We start from the raw sequence: 15,835 nt of genomic DNA, 5'->3' as shown, positions 1-15,835 counted from the left end.
GTCTGGGAGTTAATAAACTCTGGCGTTCCCCAAATTCTTCCATCGCACGGCCATCATGTTCCTTTCACTTCCCCTTCTGGGGACCCTGATTGCCTCGACGGTTGCCCTAGACTCCAGCCCCCTGGAGTTGCGGGTGCCACATCTGCACCAACTCAGCCAGCTCAGCAAGCCTCACCAGGACACTTTCAACCAAGAATCAGCGAGTTTCCCGGTGTACAACCTCTCCGTACCCATAGACCACTTTCACAACGAATCGCGCTATGAGCCGCACACCAATGCCACCTTTGGCCTGCGTTACTGGCTTGACACCAGCCATTACCAGCCGGGAGGGCCTGTTTTCGTGATTGCTGCAGGCGAAACAGACGGAAGCGACCGTATTCCCTTCCTTTCACAAGGGGTGGTTAATCAGTTAGCTGCAGCCTACAATGGAGTTGGCCTTATCCTCGAACATCGCTACTACGGCGAGAGTTACCCATTCGCCAACCTCACTACCGAGAACATTAGATTCTTGACCACCGAGCAGGCGCTCGCCGACTACGCTTACTTCGCCTCGAATATTGTCTTCCCCGGTCTGGAGCATCTCGATCTCACGGCAGCCACCACGCCATGGATTGCCTATGGCGGCTCCTATGCTGGTGCCTTTGTCGCTTTCCTCCGCAAGCTCTACCCTGATCTCTACTGGGGGGCGGTGTCGTCGTCCGGCGTCACGGAGGCCATCATCGACTATTGGGAATACTACGAGCCGATCCGACTATACGGCCCATCGCAGTGTATCTCCACCCTGCAGACGTCAATTGATATCGTCGATCGCATTCTCATCGATCACGCCGACAATAAAACGCTGGCGCAGCAACTGAAATCCGTCTTTGGAGGCTCCGCGACCAACCTCAGTAACCAAGACTTTGTCTCTTCCCTCTCGTACGGTCTGGACTCGTTTCAGTCCCGCAACTGGGACAAGTCCATCGGAACTCCTCTTTTCCGTGCTTTCTGCAACAACATCACCCATTCGGATCTGCTGTATCCTTCAACCGCCGAGCCCATCTCCGCATCAGTCAAGCAATTGGTCCAAACTGCAGGCTACGATCCCTCCAACACAACCCTGGTCAACAACTTCCTCAACTGGATCGGATTCCTCAGTACCTCGAAAGTCTTCACCGACTCATCCTCCGAGACTTCATCATCCAACGTCACAACTTGGACTGTTCCACAACCCCTCACTAAGGACTCCGGCACCAGCTGGAACTACCAGGTGTGCGTCGAATGGGGATATTTCACCACGGGCTCCTCCGTGCCTTCGAATATCAAGCCCCTTATTTCTCGTCTCCTCGACCTGCCCTATCTTTCATCCTTCTGCCCGAACACATTTGGCATTAAGACACCGCCAGATGTTCAGCGCATTAACCAATTTGGCGGGTTCAACTTTTCGTATCCGCGCGTCGCGATAATTGGCGGGTTGGCGGACCCGTGGCGCGATTCGACACCACTAGCTGACGGAGTCGACTGGCAGAGTCGGAAGTCGACTGATAGCGAGCCTATTATTTTGTTGGATATCCCGGCGGCGGATGTGTGGGATGGTGTGAGAGGTGCAGTCCATCACTGGGACCAGAACGGGTTGTCGGGACAGCAGGAGAAGGATGGCGAGAAGGCGCCTAAGGAGATTGTTAGTGTGCATAAGGAAGTGGTGAGGTTTGTGGGGGTGTGGCTGAATGAGTGGAAGGGAAAATCATCTGATGTGGATGAGAATATTTATCAGACTGTTTTGTAGATTTGAGGTGAAGTAGATTACGCTGTGATGAACGACCCATAGTGAACATGATCGTTCACTGAACATTATGTACACATTTTAGAACATACTTTACCCGAGAAATATCTCCCTGTGTTAGTAGGCAACCACCCTCAGAACGGCTCTCTAAACAACCCGTCCAAACCCCTTGCCACAGCCTTCTCATCCTTCCAAGCATCCGCAATACTTGCATCGCGCTCGCGACACCGCTCCGGCCCTCCCACGACAACACGCTGCTCCCCAAGCCGACGAGCCTCCCTTACCAACATCAAGGTCCGTGGCTGCCTCGACCGCGCAAACTCCTCGAATATACCCGATAGCCCCTGTTCGACCACACCCCAGTTCGCCTTATCCAAACTCAGATCCGGAAGCATGCGACAAAGATGAAAGCAATCCTCCCTACCCAAACTAACATTAGCACCACCCGAATCACCCTCTTATAAAGAGACAGTATAACTTACAAAGCCTGATTTGCCCCCTGCCCCAAATGCGGACTCGTCGGATGCGCCGCATCACCGACCAATACTACACGATCAGAAAACCACTGTTCGGCAGGAACCTCCCGTCGGTCAAACAGACCATACGAGATGATCCGATCTGCGGTGTTTACCATTTCCAAAATGCAGTCTTCAAAGCCAGATAATCTCACTCTCAGCTTCCCTCGTAGAGATTCCAGCTCGGTTCCAGCAGTAGCAGCCCGCCACGTACTATCCTCACCCTCTGTATCTGGGATAGTAACCGCCCAGGAAATATCCTCAGTAGAGATAGGATATGCGACAACGTGCACGCCCTCGCCATACCAGTTACTCAGGGAAATAACTTTGTCAGCCATGGACTGAGGGGTCTTTGATATTCCCGCTACCTGAACCAACCCGGTGAATGTAGGTGGGCCTTCGGCTATTCCTGCTTTCTGGGAGAGGAGGAGTTTTCTCGTTGATGATTTGATTCCGTCGCAGCCGATGAGGAATGAGCCTGTGACTGATTCTCCGTTGGTGAAAGATGCGATTACTTGGTGCACGTGTTCGTGGATGCTCTCGAGCTGGTATCCTTCGTATAGTGGGATACCATGTTTCTGGAGAGTGGTCTTCAAGTGGAGATTGAGTACGCTGCGCTTTATTCCACTTGCGGGCTGGGTGTAGCGGTCAATGTAGGTTGACGGGAGAGTAGAGTGGCCGAGTGTTTTGCCGGACGCTGTCCCGTGCCAGAGGGATTGGAGGGGTGTTATGGTTGGGAGCGGGTGATTGGGGGTAATGAGGTTGAGTATTTTCATTCTGTAATGTTTTTGTCAGTGGATGAGATGTCGTAAAGATTGGGGTGGTAAAAACTAAAGAATATTTACCCGTTTGGCTGTATCATCAATGATGCACCGGCATCGCCGAGAGCCTGAACCTTTTCGAAGACGATAGGGTTGTAGCCTTTGCGCTTTAGGAGGATGGCGAGGACGGGGCCGGCGATGCCGCAACCGATTATTAGGACGGTTGGGGAGGACATTGTTAATGTGAACCAGTGATACGAACTTTATGAACTTTTTGTTTCTGTAGTAAAAACCATGGGATTGTGTGGGTTTTATAGCTATTAGGGTGAGACGGAGATTTGTTGTTCGGAGAGTCCGCGGAAGGTCCGGACGGGAGGAACGGCGGCATGATTGTGACAGGATATGGATAATACGACCCTCAAGATATTGTATACACTTCCACTATGGAAAGTCTCATGTAGTCATAAATACATAACTAGGGCAATCCAGTCCGTGTAAGCACCGACATACTCATTATTGAATAACGCTGATCGGCTCCCAACCGAGAGATCCACGGATAGATAAGGAACCGCCATGCGCTGGCTTCGGCTAGCGCCGAGCATTGATTCCCGGCTCACCAATGAGCTTAATCAGAGTCCTATAACCCTGGTCACCAGCTGCATTTAGCTGCTTCCCTCTGCCTATTGTATGTTAGACTACATTGAAGTTTCCCGGCGGCGTGCAGCTGGCGTGCTCGTGGCTACTCCATGTCGGCGATTCTGAGACCAAAACATCGGCCAAGACATTCCACACCTGGGAATCCCACAGTTCTTTTCCAGCTGTTTGAACATTGGATTTTGTCAACTTGGTATTGGATACGCTTATAATGACGGTTGTACCTCGAGCAGTGTGAGTCATAATTCAGCAAACGATACTATATTATGGGGGGGATGGCAGTGGGTGGGGAAGTAAGGACCTAACTCAAGATACCCATTCACCACACACGATGATCAGTCTGGGCACTGGCCGCTGGTCCCCTGCACGGTGCCAGGACAACTCAAAACATTTCCCCAGCCAGTCTTCATAGATAATGGGGGTGGTCCCCCGTAATTCCCCAACTTCTTTCCGAACCCCGACGCCACAGGCTTCGTTTACCCACCGGTTACAGCATGCAGGGCGCATCCTTTGCAAGCCACCATGAACCTGCAACAAGCTATACGACAACTCTTCTCAATCAACACACAATATTCACTGTCTGACGACGCTACCTCTAGAAGCCACCTCGTCGCTCACAAGTTCCGCGATATCCCCCGCTGCTCAGTACTGATCCCGATCCGCATCCCCTACCTCCCACTAATTTTCATCATCCTAGTTAAACTGCCTTTATCCCCAGATTCTATCCACCTGCTCACATACCGACTACGCATGCTTGTGCACCAGCCTATCTATTATAGCAGCAACTACACAATTCCAATCATGTTTCCACCAATGTCCCATCAACCCCGACCAGCGACGTCAGTATACCCTCCCCGTCTGCCAACCAACCAACGCCCTAACCCACAATAAACAGTAACACCCAACTCCCTCCTCTCCCTCTGCAACCTCTTCAACATCCACCCAACCCTCCCAGACTACATGACCGCAAACGTTAACCTTGATCGCCGAGCCGAGTTTATCAACGATGCGCAGACCATCTACTCCATCGTGACAACAATCTACGCTTCCACACAATCAACATCGTCAACCGAGACTTCATTACCACTAACCACCGAGGTCATTACCACGACCGATGAGTCCGAGGTCGGCACAACAACACAAACAATTTTCAGTACCGCAACCGACTCTACGACATCAGATGACGACACACCTACAACTACTTCCGAACAACCCAACGTCGTAACAGTTACAGAAACTCGCCTCGTCTCAACAATGCGCATGACATCTGTGGCAACTCAAACGTCTTCATCTAATAGCAATAATGCGGGAGGTTTGTCTACAGGGGCTAAGGCCGGGATTGGGGTTGCGGTACCCATCGGCGTTGCTATCATTGCGCTTCTAATATTTGCTTGGTTTCAAAGGCGCAGGAAGAGGAAGCAACAGGCTGGTGATATCAGTACCAGTGAGGAAAGCGGACAGGCCACAACGATACAGCATGCGGAAGGGAAGGGTCAGAGTTTGACTCAGAATATTACGACTGTACTCCCCGAGATCGACGGCGCACCACTCAACGAGTCCGATAGTCGGCCTGTACATAACTCGGCGGATCGGCCTGTATTTGAGCTTAGTACTGGGTCCGTTCGAAGGCCGAGGCGGGATGATGCACGGGTTGAATCTGGAGCTGTCAGTGTAGATGGAATAAATGCTAAGCAGGGTGCTGTGGGTGGTGAGGTCGCATCGTCAGCCTCGGCTACGTTGGGTGAAGCGCCGGCTGAGCTATCTTCTGATGGCGTTCGAGACGGGGAGTCGACAGCATCAGTAGTAGCGTACGAAAGGATGAGTTCATCAGAGCTACAGGAGGAATTAGCTAGAGTGGCGAGGAGTAGAGAGCGGCTGCAGTATTTGCAAACGTTGGAGGAGAGAGAGGATATGATCCGGAGGGTGCTTGCAGGGCATGGAGAGGATAATGTGTCGAAGGCTGAGAGTCGGGGAGAGGGTGGTAGCGGGTGATTATTGATGTAATAATGAGCTTTGAATGTCTAACGATACTAAATGCGAGTAATATTCTTCAGTCAAATCTACTACTCTACCCCCATATATTATATATCATCTAACCCAAAATCTAATATTTCAACCAAGCCCTCACAACCGACCAAGCCTGCCACGCAGCCGCAGCCCCGACAGCCCATCCATTCTCATTGATGCCATGCTTGAAATACCATGCCGAGCTAGCCCACAGCGCCGCATTGAGAATGATAGCGATGGCCTTGTTAGTAGGTTCCTGGAGGGCTCGGGGGTTGCGGGCCCATTGGTAATGGAGGATGCCTATAAGAATTATTAGTTGATTTTTTTCCTTTGGAGTTAATTAGAGAACACTTACCGGTCGTGAACAAAAAGGCGCTTCCCTAGAGGTATTGTTAGTATCTATGGTTGCCTTGCGAATTGCTATGAAGGGTGGTGGATGAATTACCTGGAACCAGCCGACAATGCCGAGAGCCCAGGGCTTGGTGCCAGCGATGGTGCGATAGGCTGGTTCGGCGGTCCATTGGGTTCCTCCGAGCTGGTCATTATTTGTTAGCACATGACTGTATTAATAGATGATATAAGTGGACAAGTGTCTATCAATTGAATAGTAGGAACTTTGTAAACTCGTTATTGTGGCCATTGGAGCTCATGTAGATGTAGGGGGTCGATGACGCCATGGGTTACTAGCTAGTTTCCTAGGAGCTAGAGCTGACATACCGTGTGCCCGACCGACAGAACAACGAATGAAAAGGCCGAGGCCTTAAGGGAGACAGATGACGAGGCCATGTTGACTTTGATAAGATAATAACTGATCGGGGATCTAGTGCCAGGATCTAAAATAATCTAAGAAGATAAGTGCAGTAAAAGAAGAAGGAAAAGAAGATTCGAAAGTTCGAAACCTGGTGCGGAGGTGATGGCATGATTACAAATACTACAAGCAGAATTTCCCCCGGTGACGAGACTCAAAAGTCGCCGAACCCGAGGCCCGGAGGATTGGAAGGATTTAAAGGATTAGTAGTTCAACAAGGAGCTGGAAGACAATTGAACTCGTATTTTAGGTAAGACGTACTCTTTGCTTCTCAAATATCGACTCTATCTCTTCGCTTTCTTTTCCGGCTTTAGCCTGGTTTGATGAGCAAATTTTTCAAGAAAAGTCCATACCGCCTTCTGTATCAGGAAGTGTATGTACCGAGGCGATAAAGACCCTACAAATGGAGTTTTCATGTGGACTTTGTACGCAGTCGTCCTCCGTAAGAGACCTGTAGGCTATTCCAAGTTTTCACCACTGAGGATGCAAATACAAACCAAATCACCGTTTAGTAAATATTCGTAAAAGTTCATGGCTCTATTTGATTGTCATCTACATATAGAAACGGCAACATGCATACGCGACGCGTTCGTGATTCCTGGCCCTGCATCCCTTTCGCATAAATGCCAGATTCTGAACACAACCCCAGAATACGCAAGGTTCTGCATAGCTTTGGCCAAACAAATAGCATTATTCTTCATGAATGTTACACAGTATGGATCAATAGAAATTAAAGAATGAAAGTCAAACTCCAATCACTGTATAAAAATGTGGTATACCCCCTCAGGTGATGGCGGCCACCGAGTCCAACCAAAGCAGTAGTAAGCCATGAGATTCGCCAGAATAGCAGCAACCCTCACTGCCTTCGCGGTAGTAGGAAATGCTAGAACGTGTACGGAAACTGAGGTGGTCATATTGTAAGGCTCTCTATCCATCGAGAATTGAAGGTTTCTACCATTCGAGCTGACGTTCTGAAGAGGTGCCGGTGTGGCGGGCGTGACTGCTGCAGTATGCTCGAGTTGCAACTTTTGTGGGGCCATGCTGATGATCGCAGGAAACACTGCACAAGAACGGTGTCGAAGATTTTATCGTACTAGAGTATCAGGACCGTATTGGTGGGCGGATGCACGAGGTTACCTTTGGCAAAGGGCAACAATATGTAGTGGAGGCTGGGGCTAATTGGGTGTGCTGCTATTCTTCGATCCCTTATTGAGAGGTGTAAAACTAACATGGGTGCCAGGTACACGGAACTGGTGGACCCGAAACACACGTGAATCCCATCTGGGACTTGGTAGGATCCACGAGAACGCATCATTCTAGCAAAGAGTATGACTGACAGTTAAGACAGGCTATTAAAGCCAACCTCCGCACACTGTATGTTCTCCCTCACCAATACTGAATACTACACAGCCGACTAACGTACACCAGAACCAGTGATGTCGAGAATGCCACGGTATACGACCAGACGGGAGAAATACCACCCGAGCTCCTTTTCAACGCACTGAAAGCTGTCAGCGATGCCGACTCCAAGGTCCTCGCCGACGCTGGCATCCGACTTCACCACCACCTAGAAGACCGTACATACCGCGCGGCCCTTCGGCGGCAGGGATGGAACCCGAAAGAGACAAATCAGTACGAGCAACTGGCCGACTATCTGGCATTTGACTCGGTCACAGCAGCCAAGGCAAAAGAAACTTCCGAGATCTATACCGCAGTAACCACAAATGCGACGGCCAAGTTCTTCTCTCACCGAGAGGAGTTCAGCTTCGATCAGCGTGGGTTCTCCATCATCCTCAGGAATGTAGCAGATCCACTCTTCGAAGGACAGAATGCTTGGCGCCTTCGGAAAAACACCATCGTTAAAGAAATTGAGCACGACGATGACTCCGTGACAGTACATAGCACGGATGGGAAATGTGTGCGAGCCAAGTACGCTATTATGACATTTTCTTTGGGTGTGCTGCAGCATCCTGAAGCTGTGAAGTTTACACCCGAGCTACCAAGGTGGAAGAAAGATGCTATTACGAGCTTCGAAATGGTCACGTATACCAAAATATTCATGCAATTTCCGCATTCCTTCTGGCCCAAGAACCAGTATCTGTACTACGCCGACCCGAATACTAGAGGCTACTATCCGCTGTTTCAGCCATTGGATGTTCCCGGGGTGCTGGAGGGATCGAATATCCTCGTCGTTACAGTTGTCAACGACCAGGCGTATCGGGTTGAGCGGCAAAGCGAGGACAAGACCCAAGCTGAGATTATGGAAGTGTTGCGCAAGATCTTTGGGGACGAGACCATCCCGGAACCGATAGGCATTTTCTATGCGAGGTGGACGCAAATGCCTTGGTAGGACCCTTCCTTAGCTATTTGGCTGGAGTGTTTTATGCTAACTGTTCAGGTCGTACGGCTCGTACTCGAACTGGCCACCCGCAGTATCTGCCCAGACCCATCGGAATCTCCGAGCGAATGTTGGGCGGGTTTTCTTTGCTGGAGAGGCTACAAGCCCAAACTTCTCGGGCTTTCTGCATGGTGCGTACTATGAAGGGAAGCGTGCGGCGAAGTCTATTACTTCGTGTCACGACGGTCCAGGATGGGGTGACTGTATGCCTGATAGAGGAAGGGTTGGCACTACTCCGATTCTTGAGTTCGCGTAACTGGTTATTCCATGTAGGTTCTATGGCAGAGGGGACAGATGGTGAGAGGATACTTTGCGGAAATGGCTGATGGATGATTAGAGGTTTAGCTTGGCGTATGGCCTTTACATGGATTTAGTCCCACTTGTATTATCATTTTCCACATTGCCTTCCTGTACTCTACTTCTTTCTAGTAGTACCGTAAGGATGGTCTTTTTATATAGTATTATATTCATATCCACTTATTTGATCGTATTCAATTGTTGATCATTTTTGTACAAGTTCCGGTGGGTGAAACTGTGTCTGCAGAGGAAATACCACGCTCAAATATATTTAACTAGTCATAAGCTTTCGAAAGAATAGCTGCCGACTACCCACAACGGTATTGTGCCAATAGAGAAACCTGAAATCACAGTAAAAACCATTTATACGTAGATCGATAGCCATATAGCCTGATTAATATATAAACTGGACAGCAGATAGAGATTCACGTAAGAATCACCACTAAATAAGTTGGCTTAGGCCATAACTGTTAATACTATCTCGTACTTCGTCTATGATTAGGAAAATCATCCAATTGGCTGCAAATTGGGTAACATTTATTACTAGTAAGAATAGCAGCTTCCAATTCGGGTCCAGGGTATCATCATTTAACATTCCAGGTTTGAAATTGTCACAGATAAGTGTTATAGGCCTATCAGTAAGAACTATGTTTCTTGTATAGATTTTCCAGAGACTTGTTCTCCATTCGGCCGGGCATGTTCAGCATGCTTCACAGGTATCAGGGCACGAGATGCAGTGGATCGCCATGCTATTCAGTCCTCCACTCGGTTTTCAATCATCGTAGCCCGCGCGTCCTCCTACAACGACGCCTAATATGTGCTAGCAAATGCGCCATTTGGTCTATTTTAATTAATATCGATAGCTGGCCAATAAACGTCGATACAATCTGCGTCAACATAAAATAGCGCTCAACCCGACTTTACTCCGAATGGTTGAGTTCAGACGCCGAGGTGGGGATACCGTTTCCGCCGAAATACGAAAGCTCACTCCGTCAAACGCCGATTGGTCACGCATTGTTGTACCCCGCACAGAAAACCGAGATATGCCCTGGTTCAGATTGACCCAAAAGGTTGACCGTTCCAGGTTTAGTCTGATTTATTCCATAACTGGTCTTTGCCCAGGCTGAAAATCAACTCCGCTCTCCGATACCATGATCACCCCATCATGGTAGCATCATATGCGCTTTCCAACTCCCTAACCATCTTCCCGACACCCTCATATACCCCATCCGCTTTCATTGACACTCTCAGCGACTCAATCCCCATGTGTAACTCCTCCTCGAGCCTTTCTGCATCCTGTATCGCCGTCCGCTCAGTCGGCCGATCTAACAGATTATAGATACTGCTCAAATTACCCGCGGACAAGGCCGCCCGCACGCGCCACAACACCATGGCAAGTACATAGAAGCTCTGCATCCCACACCAGGCCATGTAAGGTAGAGAGCGTGGTGAATTCAGCGATCGCCTCGACTCTCCACTACTAAGTCCGAGCCCGAATCCATATCCAAAGGTCTCTCCATCGGCAGGAGTATCAGAGTACATCGGATTCGGTGTAGGCAGGTGACGGAAAATTCGAGAGATCAACAGCGCAGAGCGAATGCAGACACGCATGGATTCTTGCTCATCAAATGGCATTATGGCATCGATTTCAGCTCTTCGGGACGGAGAGAGGGGGGTGCTAGTTCCGCTAGTACTGCTGTTGGAAGTAGTCGTAAAGCTATCGGCAGGACGGTCAGGGAAAGCGCGAACTCTATGGATGAGCAATCTAGCCGTGTGAATTAGGACGCGCGATATTGCCCAGAGCACGCGCTCCGCGTCGGCTTCCGTGCCTTGGCAATTAGCTATGCAGCGGTAGCGGTCTGTTTCGGTGGCTATATCGAGAAGAGAAGAGTCAAGGTGTTTGAGTTCGTTGTGGAATGAACAGGGAAGACACCCTTGATCATGGGTGGTTTCGTGGGAGAACTCGCGGGTGATGGTGCAGCTGCGGTGAAGGAGGCATTGTGCTTGTAAGATGTAGGGCCATGGCTGAGGCTTGTTAGAAGACATGGACGTCAAGAGGAAGGGAGTTGCGCACCTCTCGACAACCACGAATTACTATGTAAGGCGTGGTAATGCGGAAGTCATCGCTTGTAATGAGGGGTACCTAGTATATTGCGGGGTTAGCCAGGTCATGTCTACGCGATTTGAAAGTTGCGAACAGACCGAAGCTGTCAATATAGAAGACTGATAAACGAGGAACATCTGCGACAGTTAACATAAACTTCTGGGCTATGGATGAGAGAACACATGTGACATACCGTCGACCACCAACAACGACGGATCGCGTCGGAACAGTTATTCGCAGACTTCTGCGTATGTAACGATAGATCCATAGCCATGGTTAATGCCTGATTGGCTCGGATGCGCATCTTGGAGACATTTCCTCGCTGGCAGCATTCGTATAGGCTGAGAAGCGCTAATGCCAGGACCGGCTCCATTTGCCGGGGAATCTCCGGATGCAAGGGGCTGCATGGGCCCTGCGTGAGATCGGAATTGGAAGACGGCTGGAGAGATTCTTCTGATACATCTAGCGCTGAGCGTGCAAAATAATCGGCGTAAGAGCGTCGCAAGGTGACAGCCTCATTCTCCGTCGCGCGCGCATCACCCGGTAGGGGTATCAGTGTCAGTATTGCTGCCACAGCCAAGCCCAGTGAGGTAGTCGGCCAGTAAGGCAGATGAGATGCATCTACATGGGCCGACCGCATACTCAGAGCCACAGGCTTGTCCACATACTGGGACACAGCCGGTGGGGGTAGTAGAGGGAGGTATGGATGTATGAAGATGTAGTAAGCATTGATCCTAGGGTACGATCGGACAAGGATCTGTCAGTTAAGGTCCGGTGGGATATTGCATGGGTACGACATACAAATCCTGATCACACCGATAAGCACGGAGGCTTTGTGTCGGATGGCCCACAGTCTCCCGAAGCTCCTGACCGGTTCTAGGGCCTCTAGGCGATAACGGAAATCCCGGGCTGTCTTTTCCCTGAAACGTAACGGATAGTCGGGATCCGGTTTCAATCGGAGACGGAGATGGAAGAGAAACCGGGGTGGCTGCATTGATCTGCAATATCTGAGCCGGAGTAAAATCATCATTTGTCACGGCATGATTATTGACCCTGGTTGCAGTTTGCAGTCGTTGGGCCTTTTTCATGGCCCGCTCCTCGGCGGCAACAGGGCCCCGTCGAGCACCCCCTCGCCGACTGGGTTGATACCGGCATTCTTGTCGATGGATAGTGCACTACACCGGGTTACTAGAGATCGATTATTAATTTGGAAATACAGTTGACTTACATTAGCGCATGGATTTTGCCCGTCACATCGAATTTTGGAGGCTCGACTGTTCATGTTAGATTCTGGTCCCTTGCATCAATCCCCGTGGATTCATCACTCGGCGTCAACTTACCAGGCCAGACACGCCACCTTCACCGGTCGAGAAGTGGAAGGCATATATTTTCTCTCCTATCTCCTTGTATCTCTATAATTAAACGCTGTTTTTCTTGAATCCGGATATCACTTCAGGTCAGTATATCAAGGAAGAATGCAGATATCACTCGGTTTGGGGGAGAAAGGAGAGTTGGATGTTTCGGCGTCTGAAGTTCGGCGAATGAAACGGGTATTAGTCAAGCATCGTACTGATTGCGCCACTCTCGGCCTTTCCGGGGACCCACTTGCCCCCTCCTTTGACAAACGCTGTACTCTTCGTATTTAGATCTAAAATGACCGATTCATCCGCCCATCTATCGTGACGTCTTCTCTAGCAGATATTTCTTTGTTCAGTCTCCCTTTCAATGATCCTGGAAGGCATTGCAAAATGACTACAGAAATAGTCCAAGCCATCCCAGCAAGCGAGGAGTACTACGACCTTGGCTCCTATGGGCACGTTATCAGCACTACCAGCGCCGACACCCAGACCTGGTTCAACCGGGGTCTAACATGGGTCTACGCCTTCAATCACGTAGAAGGGGCATATTGCTTCGAACAGGCCATTGCAAATGATCCGACATGTGCAATGGCATACTGGGGGCTCGCCTATGCTGTAGGTCCAAACTACAACAAGCCCTGGGAGAGGTTCGATGAGAGAGACTTGCATGCCTGTGTAAAACGAGGATTTTATGCCGCAAAAAAGGCCATGGAACATGCGGGGAACGCAACACCCCTCGAGAAGGCTCTCATCGATGCAATTCAATCTCGTTTCGTCGCCGACACCCCGCCTAACGATTACCCGACCATCAACAAGAGCTACGCCGCCGCCATGAAGCTAGTTTACGATGCTTTCGGGGATGATATCGACGTCGCCACGCTCTATGCAGATGCGCTGATGAATATGACTCCGTGGGCTATGTGGGACCTTTTCACTGGAAAGCCGAATTCTAATGCGCCCACGATGGAAGTGAAAGCCGTTCTGGACCGAGCGCTCACTTATGAGAATGCGGATCTCCATCCCGGCCTGCTTCATCTTTACATTCATTATATCGAGATGTCACCTACCCCGGAACTGGGCATAAATGCAGCCGATAATCTTCGTGACCTTGTCCCGGATGCCGGTCATATCCACCATATGCCTACCCATCTGGACATCCTCATCGGAGACTGGAGGCGTTCCATTGCTTCTAACTATAACTCGACTATTGCAGACGACAAATACTTCCGCAAAGCAGGTGCTGCCAACTTCTACACCTTCTACCGTATGCACGACTACCATTCCTTGATCTACGCAGCCATGTTCGCCGGAAAATCTCAAATGGCTCTTGACGCAGTGACACGCATGGAAGCCACTGTTCCTGAGGAAGTCCTGCGTATCCAGTCCCCACCAATGGCTGACTGGCTCGAACAATTCCTAACCAGCCGGCTGCATGTAATGGTGCGCTTTGGCATGTGGGAGGAGCTAAAACAGAAAGAACTGCCAACTGATCAGACTCTCTACTCCGGCACCACAGCCATGACGCACTACGCGCGAGGAGTCGCCTTCGCCGCTACCGGGGATGTCCCGACAGCTCGTAAGGAGCAAGAACGGTTCAACCAGGCATGGAAGCGTGTTCCAGAGACCCGTCTCGCGTATAACGGGAAGATTGTCGATGTGCTCCAGGTGGCTGCGGCCATGTTAGAAGGTGAGATTGAGTATCGGTGTGCGAACTACGATCAGGCCTTTGCTGCTCTGCGTCGTGCTATTGATATCGAGGATAAGTTGCCCTACAGTGAGCCGTGGTCGTGGATGCAGCCTTCTCGTCACGCGTACGCGGCTCTTCTGATGGAACAGGGTCATCTGGAGGAAGCAGCGCAGGTGTATCGTGCCGATCTGGGACTGGACAACACACTTGTTCGTCAGTGCCGTCATCCTAACAACGTCTGGTCGCTGCAGGGGTATCATGAATGCTTGGTGAGACTGGGGAAGCTGGATGAGGCAGCAATGATTGAGCAGTCGGTTAAATTGGCTCTTGCGGTGGCGGATGTCCCCATCAAGGCCTCGTGTTTCTGCAGGCTGGATACTTCCCAGGCGCCGCAGGTTCTCGAAGGGTGTTGCTCTAAGGAGTGATTTGAGTTTCATTTGCAATGTGGATGATTTTTCATGGGTTATTATGTATATGACTGCGCAGGATTTGACATATCCAGAATGAGCGGTGTAATTCTGTGAAATACCATTTTGTCCTTTATACCACCTGCAAATTAACCTTTCCGTACTCCAATCCCGTCCATGATAAAAAAAAGCAATTCGCTAGAATCCAGGACAGTCAAACGCCACCCTATACCAAGTGCACTGAAAGTCATCGCCCTTCTCGCAGTCATCCCAAACACCTCCCGAGGGCATGCTATACCCATACAAGCCATCACTGTACGCAATCTCATATTTGAGGTAGCAAGATGGATAACCAAAAACGTTCTCAATGTCCAGAGTATACGGCAGCTGCGAGGTCATGGCGTCGCCCTGGGTGAAGTTCTCCACATGGCCGATGATGTTGCATGCGTGATCGAAGAGGTAGGCGGAATTCATCGTTTGGTGGTAGCAATCGATACCAGGATATAATTGGTATACGCCGAATTGGCAGCTGCCTTTGCCTTGGGGTTGGCAGAGCTTAGCACCGGAGGGAATGTCGTCGCTATCGGAGGCGTGGGTGAGCGAAGGGACGAGGGAGAGGAGGAGGGTCGGGATGAGTTGGAGTGGCTTCATATTGGCTGTGTCTGCCTATTGTGGGCGATTGTTTGATTTGTTTGATAAGAAGATTCAATTGAGGTGGATTCTAGGGTATCTTGTTCAATTCATGTAGAGAGCGTACCTGGAGATCAAGACAGAAAGTGTGCCCCTGCCGCAACTTATAGACTTTTCTCCGTGCTTACGGGGGCAGCTAACCTCGAATGCTACTACAGGATCAGGCACCGCCCCGGGTTGTATGGAGATCGGCAGGCCTAGCCAGGAACTGGGGCCAAAGGGGCCAAGGAAGGGGGCCAAACGTGTGGAGGAAGCGGGTCAACTAGTGCCTGTTAGGGCAATAATATTGCGACGTGCTGAACATGATCATATCTTCGGTGCATGGTGTCGGGAGCTTATCTTAGTCTGGGGTGATGTGTAGAATGGGGCTCTCCACAATGTGTAGCT

The 15,835-nt window shown here is 50.2% G+C and overlaps 8 protein-coding genes across 8 annotated transcripts; 4 read left to right on the top strand and 4 right to left on the bottom strand.

Annotated features, from left to right (window-relative positions):
- Window positions 1-55: 55 nt before the first annotated feature.
- On the top strand, window positions 56-1,765 carry AtWU_01624 (putative extracelular serine carboxypeptidase; the record flags this gene model as incomplete). The annotated part of the gene is made up of 1 exon (XM_035496738.1): window positions 56-1,765. The coding sequence occupies one exon, from the start codon at window positions 56-58 to the stop codon at window positions 1,763-1,765; it is 1,710 nt and encodes a 569-aa protein (XP_035352631.1).
- A 131-nt stretch (window positions 1,766-1,896) lies between these two features.
- Window positions 1,897-3,274, bottom strand: AtWU_01623 (FAD-dependent oxidoreductase; the record flags this gene model as incomplete). The annotated part of the gene is made up of 3 exons (XM_035496737.1): window positions 1,897-2,182; window positions 2,245-3,054; window positions 3,123-3,274. 3 exons carry the CDS (start codon window positions 3,272-3,274, stop codon window positions 1,897-1,899), a joined length of 1,248 nt encoding a protein of 415 aa, XP_035352630.1.
- A 940-nt stretch (window positions 3,275-4,214) lies between these two features.
- Window positions 4,215-5,684, top strand: AtWU_01622 (CFEM domain-containing protein; the record flags this gene model as incomplete). The annotated part of the gene is made up of 3 exons (XM_035496736.1): window positions 4,215-4,337; window positions 4,390-4,531; window positions 4,588-5,684. The coding sequence occupies 3 exons, from the start codon at window positions 4,215-4,217 to the stop codon at window positions 5,682-5,684; spliced, it is 1,362 nt and encodes a 453-aa protein (XP_035352629.1).
- Window positions 5,685-5,796: 112 nt separating this feature from the next.
- AtWU_01621 (uncharacterized protein) lies at window positions 5,797-6,485 on the bottom strand (the record flags this gene model as incomplete). Its single annotated transcript, XM_035496735.1, has 4 exons — window positions 5,797-5,999; window positions 6,055-6,079; window positions 6,145-6,234; window positions 6,417-6,485. 4 exons carry the CDS (start codon window positions 6,483-6,485, stop codon window positions 5,797-5,799), a joined length of 387 nt encoding a protein of 128 aa, XP_035352628.1.
- Window positions 6,486-7,335: 850 nt separating this feature from the next.
- Window positions 7,336-9,161, top strand: AtWU_01620 (polyamine oxidase; the record flags this gene model as incomplete). Its single annotated transcript, XM_035496734.1, has 7 exons — window positions 7,336-7,424; window positions 7,485-7,515; window positions 7,562-7,690; window positions 7,748-7,798; window positions 7,856-7,881; window positions 7,936-8,853; window positions 8,906-9,161. 7 exons carry the CDS (start codon window positions 7,336-7,338, stop codon window positions 9,159-9,161), a joined length of 1,500 nt encoding a protein of 499 aa, XP_035352627.1.
- Window positions 9,162-10,357: 1,196 nt separating this feature from the next.
- AtWU_01619 (Zn(II)2Cys6 transcription factor) lies at window positions 10,358-12,690 on the bottom strand (the record flags this gene model as incomplete). The annotated part of the gene is made up of 7 exons (XM_035496733.1): window positions 10,358-11,227; window positions 11,277-11,345; window positions 11,405-11,443; window positions 11,500-12,040; window positions 12,108-12,481; window positions 12,535-12,580; window positions 12,647-12,690. 7 exons carry the CDS (start codon window positions 12,688-12,690, stop codon window positions 10,358-10,360), a joined length of 1,983 nt encoding a protein of 660 aa, XP_035352626.1.
- Window positions 12,691-13,054: 364 nt separating this feature from the next.
- Window positions 13,055-14,776, top strand: AtWU_01618 (tetratricopeptide repeat protein; the record flags this gene model as incomplete). The annotated part of the gene is made up of 1 exon (XM_035496732.1): window positions 13,055-14,776. The coding sequence occupies one exon, from the start codon at window positions 13,055-13,057 to the stop codon at window positions 14,774-14,776; it is 1,722 nt and encodes a 573-aa protein (XP_035352625.1).
- Window positions 14,777-14,956: 180 nt separating this feature from the next.
- AtWU_01617 (uncharacterized protein) lies at window positions 14,957-15,409 on the bottom strand (the record flags this gene model as incomplete). Its single annotated transcript, XM_035496731.1, has 1 exon — window positions 14,957-15,409. One exon carries the CDS (start codon window positions 15,407-15,409, stop codon window positions 14,957-14,959), a length of 453 nt encoding a protein of 150 aa, XP_035352624.1.
- Between the last annotated feature and the right edge of the window lie 426 nt (window positions 15,410-15,835).

This window comes from Aspergillus tubingensis (genome assembly GCF_013340325.1).
Source record: "Aspergillus tubingensis WU-2223L DNA, scaffold_3, whole genome shotgun sequence".
NCBI lineage: Eukaryota > Fungi > Ascomycota > Eurotiomycetes > Eurotiales > Aspergillaceae > Aspergillus > Aspergillus tubingensis.
Note: the sequence above shows the minus strand (reverse complement) of the source record. Positions and strands in the feature narration are given on the sequence as shown.